This window comes from Mustela nigripes, chromosome 4 (assembly GCF_022355385.1).
Source record: "Mustela nigripes isolate SB6536 chromosome 4, MUSNIG.SB6536, whole genome shotgun sequence".
Taxonomy (NCBI): domain Eukaryota; kingdom Metazoa; phylum Chordata; class Mammalia; order Carnivora; family Mustelidae; genus Mustela; species Mustela nigripes.
In genome coordinates this window covers 91,335,029-91,345,561 of record NC_081560.1, presented here as the reverse complement: position 1 = coordinate 91,345,561, position 10,533 = coordinate 91,335,029, and the positions used below count along the sequence as shown (strand labels likewise).

Below are 10,533 nucleotides of genomic sequence, written 5' to 3'. Positions count from 1 at the left end.
TCAACGTTCCAGAGATGCAGGGAAATTAAAACTGGTTTATATATAGGCGGTACTATTAAATAGGGAAAAAAAAAAGACTACCTTGAAGCTTATATCTAATCTATATCTATATGTATATATTAAAAAAAGAAACAAAGGTATATGTATGAAAAAAGTTCAAGTTAAAAAGATATTATGTAATGTGTTGTAATAAACATCTAGTTGTAGTGCTAAGTAAGTTAAAAAAAGAATAAGAATGAGAACAAATTTTTTAAATTTGTGTTTATGAAATATACAGTTTTGGGGGCAATAATGGGTGCTTAAAATATTGTTTCCCCCTATTGTTTTGGTTTCCCAGTTTTATGGAGATCCTGTGGTTATTGTCCTCTTGTTCTTTTCGGTTTGTCTTCTGGGGGAAGGGACTGTGCATTGTTTTTCAGTCAGTCTTGCCTGGGCTGAGTTGCACTGCCACCTATGAAGTGGCTGGGCTCTGTGGAAACAGGCTTTTCAGGCTTTTTCTTCTCTGGAGGCTTTTGTTCTTTCAGTGCTTTTTGTGACTTTTTGGAGGGTTCGTGCACGGTAAACTGTCCACACCCACACCTCCGCCTCAGAGAGAAGCCTCAGTCTACTCCCCTCTGGATTGTTCAGAACACTCAGACTTCCCCTCTGCAAACTCCATTGAACACTGCAAACTGCCACAGGCATTGCCTGCTCCCACCTACCACCTCGGTGTTCGTCCTGAGGCCCACACTTGTCTCTGCACCCCCATGCCCTAAAATGGTGAGCAATATTGGTCCAGCTGATCCTGATTCTGGTGACTGCTGTTGCCGACTGTCTGGAGTCCACGCCCATCCTGGGTGCACTCAGACTCAGTGGCAGTGCAGGTCATGGGAGGCTGTATGCCCAGGGACATCAGGCAGAAGTTTGTATGAGGCTCTCTCAGTGTGGGCTGGTGTATATCCAGGCCCAGTGCTGGTACAAGCATTGGAAAGCTGCGGTCTCGGGGACCCTGGGCAGGATCCCCTGTTGTGGTCTCTCAGACTTGGGCGGGTGCAAGCTTTGACCACCCTCGAACCATGGGCTTAGGTCCATGCCTGTGTCCACCCAATTCTACCAATTGCTCCTCAAGACCCTTTGTTCTTTTGGTGTGGTTTTTACCAGACTCCAAGTTAATGCTGGTTTGTGAGCACAGGACACTTTCATATTGTTTTATTACTTCCCAATGTGTTGCTTCTGGTGGCTCTCTCTTCTTTTGTTTATCTTCTGATATAAATCCGATACTCCCACTCTGCTTTATCCCTCCACTGATGATCTTCTGCACCTGTAGAAATCCAGATGTGTCATCTTATATCTCAGGCCAATTTCATGGTGTTCAGAGTATTCTAGAAGATATTTAGTTCACTTTAGGGGACTGGTAGAAACAGGGTCTCTTACTTCTCTGCCATCTTCCCAGAGTGCGCCCCCCCTTTTTAAAATGAAATAACCAGAAGGTCCTCTCTTCATGACTTTACTTGATGGGGAAATAAGAACAATTATATATTGTTCAAGAATATTCTTCTCAGCATCACAGTCCTTCTCACTTTAAATTTGCTCTACTCAAAGTATGACCCATTAACAATGAGTTACATGGCACAAAATGCTGTTCAATTGATGGAGCCAAATCACAGCTCAACTTGAAATAGTAATGTGGCTACTGAGGTTTTAGTATGATCTTGTGTTTTTCAGATTTGAATTTTATATACTAGAGAAGGGTGAAGTACCATTAGTAAAGATTGGGTGAGGCTCACATTTATAACATTTCTTTCATTCTACACAATGAATATATTTCGTTCCATTAGTAAAGCTGTTCAGCAAACATTATTGCAGTCCTAGTGAATGCCAGGCTGGAAGGTGTGCAAGATGGACTACTATCCCAATGAGGATCGTTACTGTAATGCAAATAGATTTTTTGTAATCACTCAGCGCTCCTTATGATTCAGGTATGATTCAGGCATGGTGTCCCAATGTTGACCCATTGGTGTAGACACCAATTTAGACATTGTGGGCAGCCAACTGAAAGTTCCCTAGCCCACAGTGATCCAGTAACTCAGTAGATTCAGTTCCATCTTGGAATAAACATCACAGACCAAGGCTACAGAAGTCTCTTAAGAAGTAGCCAGTTTATACTTTTCTCTGTGATTCACAAGCAATTTTTAAGCAGTAGAAAATAAACACTTAAGAAGAACTGTGAAGAGCTTTCTATATACAAATTTTGATTTCTGAAGTAAATCTTTGTCTTCTTGGAACATTGGGGGAACAAAAAAGAACCCACATGCCTATAATGGTAACACTCAGTTTAAGGCTCCAAGACACTAAACCAAGACCTAATACCTAACCCAAGTACAATGTCAACCCTCCAGAAGAGTAACATTTACCCAGTCAACATGGGCATTTCCTGATCATCCCCAGAAAGATTTCTGATGGATCCCCTCTTTTGGGAAGGTGACCTTGCCTCAAACAATGGATTCTTTGCTAAGAATTTTCTTTTTCTGCTCCATCTCTATTGTCAAAAGGTTTCCTTTCCTCTAACCCTTTTGAGTTCCCCTCTACTTCCTAGATGGGATGCTGAATGATTCATTAATACATTGATTAATAACACTATTAGATCTTTAACATTTACTTAGTTCCAACTTTTGTTCTTTAACAGGTTTGATGGCTGTGACAGAATCTGAAATGGACCCCCAGGGACATTCAGAAACAAAGCGAAACACAGAGGTGGTGACTGTTAGTCCTTTGAATTCACGATCTTTCTCACCTGATCCAATATCTGTGGGTGAGTTCTTGGCTCTATACCCCACTCTCTTTTTGTTCACACTCTTATTGTAATTGATTTTGCTTTACAGGACAGGCCAGCATGGGCTGGCCGAGTGTTATGCTAGTGTTAAGTTGAGGTAGCATGTTTTTTTTTTGTTTTTCAGGTCTGTTGGTCTAGTATATTTGCCCAGAAGCCAACTGACCTGGCACACAACCAAGCCCCTAAACTTTCAGACAGAGTTACTGTAATGAGGTAGAACCCTCAGGAAGTGTCCAGGAGAATTGGTGTCGCATGAGAGTCTTCTTTGGCCATAGTTCAGTAACATCTCTAACTGGCCATACACTAATGTGTGCATAATTTTTTTAAAAGATTTTATTTATTTATTTGACAGAGAGAGATCATAAGTAGGCAGAGAGGCAGGCAGAGAGAGAGAGGAGGAAGCAGGCTCCCTGCTGAGCAGAGATCCTGATTTGGGACTCAATCCCAGGACCCTGAGATCATGACCTAAGCCGAAGGCAGCGGCCCAACCCACTGAGCCACCCAGGCGCCCTGTGTGCATAATTTTTAATCTTTGGTGTAGACCATGAGTTGTGGGGCAGAGGGAGAGGGAAAAGTCTTCAGTGTCTCATGCTCAAGCCTGTCATCATCAGGTTACAGAAACCTTCTCAAAGCACAATTAAAGGGACATCTGAGTCACAGGATGCAGCCTGTGATTAGGTATGTAAGACCCAGCATTGGAGGAAGATTGACCTGTTCATTTCCAGTAGAAGAGGGACATTACCAAGTGTTCCTGCTATAAAACTAATAGTTGAACCTTGTACACATTCCACAGCTACGTAAGTCTCCACCTGAAACCTAGTCCTGCCCAGACACTGGTGTTTCTGAATCAAATTGAGGGAAAAAGAAGTAGCTGACATCCAAATAGACTGCTTTCATCTAGACTGGGGTCCAGAGCTTCATACTTTAACTATATATGAAATCTTTTCTCCCTGTTTTTTTTCTTTTCCTTTACTCTGTCAATGGCCTGTATCTCCCAGGTCAATGAGAAGGGGCCTAATCTCTGGATTAGAGCTACCTTTCAGAAAATATAACACTGGTCCTAATTTCTCTCAAGGTCTACATCTCATTGGTTTATTACCATAAAATTCTATTGGGAGTTAGTTAGGAATTTCAAAGAAGCCACCGGGATTCACTCTTTTTGCTGGCCCTACTTCCTCGGTGAGGGATAATTATAAAGAAGTATGATCAAGACCTTTCCCTTCATTCTTGAAGTTGTTGCTGAAGCCCTCCTAAAGCAAAAGTTAACTTCCCCCAAAAAACAAGAAAGAAACAAAACCCTTTGACTCTGACCAAAGCAGTTCTTGAAAATAAAATAACCCTTGATTACGATTTGGCTGAACAAGACTGGACCTTTGCTGTAGGCAACACCATGGTCTATACCAAGTTGAACACTATTGGGAAAATTAAAACCCAATAACATCAGATCATGGTATAAGCCATGTGGCTTAACCGAGTTACTCCTTTAATAGGGTCTTTCTTACATATTTGATTTTAATTGCTTCGAGTCTTGGGGACTATGGCAAACATGAGGAATTATCCTGTTTAGAGGCATCATAATAATCTGCCTCGTGTGTTATGCCCTCTCAAAAGCTTTATGTGCAAATTCAAAGCCAGTAATCTCCAAGCAAATAATCTAAGACTGGAACATTACAACGAATGAAGAGAATGACCAACTCAAAAATTGTAAAGCTGAAGTGATAACCTGTGAATATCACAAGGGTTAAGTAAAAAGGTTAAGACCTGTTAATATCACCCAGAGAACAATTACTGTGAGAGTATCAGAGCAGGTGCTGAGAGTGGTGTTAATGTCTGCAATTTAGAACCCATCTCTCAGTTCAGCTGAGAGTCTGATCAAAAGGCAGAGTTGTTAAAAAGGAAAACCACAGGCTCAAAATGTACTCAGTTAGCTTAAGGCTACAAGTCATTAAAGTCTTCAGACCTACCCAACTGCCGAGTCAACACCCAGAAGTGCAGCGTATAGTGAGTGGATATGGGAACTTCCTGGTCAGCACTAGGAATTCCCCATAGGAAGATTGCCTTGCCTCAGCCAATAGTTTCCTTGCTGATAATTTCTTTCTCACTCCCTATCTTGAAAAACCTCTTTCCTATTGGCCTTTGAAGCTCCTCTCTACTTCCTGGATAGGATGATGCCTGACTCCTGAATAGGTTTAAAATACAGCTAGTTAAATCTTTAAGATTACTCAGTTTTTAATTTTTGCTATTTCCCAGATTCCTAGCTTGTCCAATGACCAAATTCATGTTAAGCATTTACTTTTACCTGACCTATGATGAAGATCTAATGAAATTATGCCAGTGAAAATGCTTGTTGAAAACACAACATGGATGAGTTTATTCCTATATTCATTGTATTTATTTATATATTTTCCTAAAACTAACTTAAGTGAGATTATAAATCAGCCCTAAATTTTTTATTTCTATAGCTAACAGAAAGGAAGTAAATGAGCAAGGCATAAATTTAATGTAACCCCTTGGCTGAAGTATCCTGTTAAGTTCTGATTTCTCTAGTTTGCAGAGAAAAGTAAAAAGTATAGTAAGTTTCATGGTGAGAATTATGTTAAGGGAGAAGTTCCTGTGTATAAGTGTTTTACTTAGCATTTGTGAAAGGAATGTCTCCAAGTCCTTCTCATAACAAAAAAAGTAACAAAAACATTTCTGTTAATGCAATTCTGTAGCAGATTTCTAATATTGGTTCATGGAATTTTCTTTTTTTTTTTTTTTAAGATTTTATCTATGTATTTGAGAGAGAGAGAGAAGCAGATTCCCTGCTGAGCAGGGAGCCTGATGTGGTGCTAGATCCCAGGACCCAGATATCATGAACTGAGCCAAAGGCAGATGCCCAACTGACTGAAGCCCCTAGGCATCCCTGTTTTTGTTTTTGATAAAAACTTGCATATATGTATATAGATACATGAAAGCTCAACAATGATTAAGTAACTCTCAGGAGAGATAAAACTCATCTTGTCCTCATTTTTTTAAAAAGATTTTATTTATTTATTTGACAAAGATCACAAATAGGCAGAGAGATAGGCAGAGGAAGCAGGGTCCCTGTTGAGCAGAGAGCCCCATGTGGGGTTTGATCCAGGACCATGGGATCAGGAACTGAGGCTTTAACCCACTGAGACAGCCAGGTGCCCCTTGTCCTTGTTTTTGACCAGCCTTGAGAAAGAGCACCTAGAACACACATACAGTTATTTTTTTTTAATTTATTCTTTATTTATTTTCACCATAGCAGTATTCATTGTTTTTGTACCACACCCAGTGCACCATGCAATCCGTGCCCTCTCTAATACCCACCACCTGGTACCCCCAACCTCCCACCCCTCCACCACTTAAAACCCCTCAGATTGTTTTTCAGAGTCCATAGTCTCTCATGATTCACATCCCCTTCCAATTACCCCCAGCTCCCTTCTCCTAACTCCCCATGTCCACCATGCTATTTGTTATGCTCCACAAATAAGTGAAACCAAATGATAATTGACTCTCTCTGCTTGACTTATTTCACTCACCTTTATCTCCTCCAGTCCCGTCCATGTTGCTACAAAAGTTGGGTATTCATCCTTTCTGATTGAGGCATAATACTCCGTAGTGTATATGGAACACATCTTCCTTATCCATTAATTAGTCTGTTGAAGGGCATCTTGGTTCTTTTCACAGTTTGGCAACTATGGCCATTACCACTGTAAACATTGGGCTACAGATGGCCCTTCTTTTCACAACATCTGTATCTTTGGGGTAAATACCCAGTAGTGCAATTGCAGGGTCATAGGGAAGTTCTATTTTTAATTTCTTGAGGAATCTCCACACTGTGAACCTTTAACACAGTGTCTGGCACAGTAATAATCATTTAATAAGTATTAGCTTTCATTCATAGTGTTGTCATGTCTGCAAATACCACCACTCCATAAAATCATGTGTGTTATCTGGGGATACTGAAGCTTGTGTGATTTGAAAGGTAGGACTGCTTCCTTTTGCTTAGATGGGAAATTGACCTAAATCAGACTCCTTTCAACATGTAAGATTCTGCTGTGATTCTAGGGTTGGATGGACTCATCTTGGTAACAGCACTTCATGTCAGCAGTGGGTGCTGAGGACTTACAGCGCCAGTTTCTGGTTATTTTTCCATTCGACACATTTTTATATGACACGTAGGCTCTGTGCTAGGACCTATGAGCAGAGAAGGAAAACAAGATAGTCTTAGGCATTTACCCCCCAGCTGTAGGGGAAAAAAGAAAGAAATGCATAATTTATGAAGTTTAACATCTTCATGTTCAGAAATACAATTTTGAATTGATTTACTGAATAACACAGTCTCAGAACAATCAATTCTGGAATTGTGGGGCTCATATTAGTAAAGGCTCTTCTCTCTGCTTACTAATTGTTATCTATCATCTACCTATCTATCATCTAATTATCTATCATTTATCTATCCACAACACAGACAGACATCAAATAATGGATTTGAACATTTGAATAATACTTGCACTCATTTCTTTCAGAGCTTGCTGCTATTAACTCCACAAAATCTTCTCTGAATGATGAAAATGGTAAGATTTTGTCTATGTCTGCCTTTATGTTCTGCTGTAGCATTTTCTCCTCCTCATCAACATCACCCTTGAACTGCCCTGGCATCAGGGAAAAACCTCAGAATGGCTGGATCTTGAACAATAGACTGAGTGATATTTTAAGACAATCCATCATCTCTCAGGAATCATCATCACACAGTAAATGCTGCTTTGGTGTGAGAGGACTATAAGTTAGGGGTGCAGTGATGTGCTCTGAATTCTTTCAACAATGGAATTCATTCACTTCTGTGACCTTTGTTACTACTGACTGAGGAAAACAGGATATCAATTGCTTCCAGATTTTTTTTTTCCAGATTGCTTGTAGATTAAAAAAAAAAAGAAAAAAAGAAAAAGAATTGTTCTTGCTGGAAGTTAATAACATGAACTGACACTGAGAGCTTCTCGTACAGAAGATGTGCTGCACTGTGAGTGCATTTTGTTTAATTCTCCTAATACTCACTGTGAAGGATTTTATTCCCATTTTACACAGGAGGACAATGAGCTAAATTTATTTGTCTCCATACCACACAGCAAGATCTAGGGCTTCATCCCAGACCATCTGAATCAAGAATTCATATATTATCTTAGTTTTTATTCTTCCTCTAATCCCCTAAGCCGAGGTCCTGAGACAGGTGTACACATGGGGAGGGGGTGTGAATGCAGGCCTTCTGGTGCCACAGAGTGGACTTAAACGCCACTCTTTTAATTATCAGTTGCATGATTATGGCTAAACAATTTACATTTTCTGAACACACCAAAAATGACATAAATAACACCTAACTCAGTCATAGAAGATATAACGTGACATATGTGAAATGTCCAGCATAGGTATCTCACTTAGCTGCTACATCGTCAGTATTAGCTCCTGCCGTTTTCTCCTCACATATGAACAAAGGTAATGATGAAGAGCATTGGTTCTAGCCCTGCTGATCCAAACTCCGTGTCCAATATCAAGGCTCTTGTGGGCTCTAATCATCATCATCAACTTCTTCACTATCATCATCCTAATTTATAATTTTCCTTAATCATTTTGATGTTTTTGTTATTTTTTGCGTGTGAATATGCAGAATTATAGAGCAGCTGAGAAAGTGTTCCTAAATGCCGTGTTGCTGGGATTAAAATCTGGCTTCTGGTACTTACTAGTTGCATGAAACCAGCCCTTTTTTTTTTTTAATATTTTATCTATTTATTTGAGAGACACAATGAGAGAGGGAACACAGCAGAGGGAGTGAGAGAGGGAGAAGCAGGCTCCCCGCAGAGCAGGGATCCCAATGCAGGGCTCGATCCCAGGACTTTGGGATCATGACCTGGGCTGAAGGCAGACACCTAATGACTGAGCCACCCATGTGCCCTGAAATCAGCCCTTCTCTCTCTGTCTTCAGTTTATTTGTAAAATGGGAGTGAAAATAATAATTAATAATAATAATAATCTCATAGGTTATTGAAAAATTGCATAAGTTTTAAGCTTTGCATACGAAGTTGACAAAACAAGTAACAGCTAGTTTGTACTTAATGCATATTGACTCTTACTCTTTTTTTTTTCATGAGTTAGATTTATAGGACCCAAACACAATTTTGATATGTTACAAAGTCCAGCTATTGTATCTGTTTTAAACTAATTGCTATTAATGAAATTTCTACAGAATGTATATTGCCTTTATTCTTATTTCAAAACATGGTAGGGAAGAAGGAATGTTAAAAGCTATTTATCACCAATGCCTTTTTCCCATTGGATTCATTCATTAAAACATAGCCTTACTTTTTATTACCTTGGAAATTTCTAGGTGAATTTAATAGATGTTTGAGTACCTTGCTTGGGGACGGTGGTGGTGGAGATAGTGATGTAGGTGTTTATTCTCCAGTTGTGCTGGTGTGAGTGTGTCACTTTAACCTAAGTCATCAGAAGTGTATATAGTCACCCTTCACCCATTAATAAGTCCTAGCCTTTCAAAATAACACGTGAAATTAATGAAATGCTTCTTTTAGACACCCTGCAGCTGCAACTTGGAAACACATCTGCCTACTATACCTACCTCCTCCTCCTCCTGAAGAGCCTGGTCTACTCCATCATCATCGTCATCTGTCTGCTTGGGAGACCAGCACTCAGTGGCAGTGGGAAGAGTTCCTAACACATGGTGGCACAAGGTGTCACTTCTAGCCATTGGCTAGTTTCTCTAAAAGTGTCTGCTGAGGATCTAGTGAGCCTTCTTTCTGAGATTGGGTTATTTCAGTTCACATGTGTCTTTTTCTTGTGTTGTTTCTGAGAACAGGCTTACAAACCCCTGTGCAAACAGATGCTTTCACTCTGCAGCTAGAACAAATTCCGCCATGACTCCTGGGTGGGGTCAGGGGGCATCCACAGAGTCTTCTGCACCACCCCCTCATTGTTGTCCACCAGCTCCCAGCCACCCAGTCCCCATGCCTCTGGGTACAACCACCATACACCTTACAACTGCATTCCTTGAACTCTTTAACCAGATAACTGCCTTGAAGTCTTTATTTTATATACCTGGAAGCAAACATGCCTGTTACCTGACATTTGTGTGTTTTTCATAATAGTTACAATAAAAGCAATCAAGTCTTCTTTGGCCTCTGTGTAATTTATTTGGTGCCAACTGAGAATCCAAAATAAAGGACAGCATGACAACTGAGACTTCCAATTCAGCATCACTTGTAATAAGTGTTCAATTCCACATTTCTAATTCTTTCTCTAAGATAGTCCTTATGATGCTTTCTTTGGGCCACTGATCCTAGGTGAGCCACAGACAGTGAAAGTTTCCAGGTTATTTCTCCTGCAAAGTTTAGCAGATTCAGACTCCTTTGGTTGAATACACTCTGGTGGTTATACTATAAGATGTCACAATACTGGTGGCTGTGCACAGACCTGTTCCAGTGTGTTACAGGCACCATGTTTCCTGATGTCACAAAATCCCAAGAGAGCTGCACTAACACTGAAAAGGTAGAATGGCAGAGGGGTTAATTGCTTGACTTCTGAACTCCGTGTGCTTGGGCTTAAATCTTGGTTCTATAGCTTTGATCTTTCTGTGACATAATTTTTTCATATGTCAAATGGAGTTAAAGTGACCCATCCCTTGGAGTTGTGTGGATAAAATGAGT

General features: G+C 40.2%; 1 gene segment (V, D, J or C); it reads left to right on the top strand.

Annotated features, from left to right (window-relative positions):
- Window positions 1-9,942, top strand: part of LOC132016347 (T cell receptor gamma constant 1-like) — a gene marked incomplete at its 5' end in the record, with an annotated part of 68,294 nt that extends 58,352 nt beyond the window's left edge. The window contains 2 exon segments of the C gene segment in view: window positions 7,351-7,398; window positions 9,403-9,942. Of these exon segments, the coding sequence occupies window positions 7,351-7,398; window positions 9,403-9,545 (191 nt within the window).
- Between the last annotated feature and the right edge of the window lie 591 nt (window positions 9,943-10,533).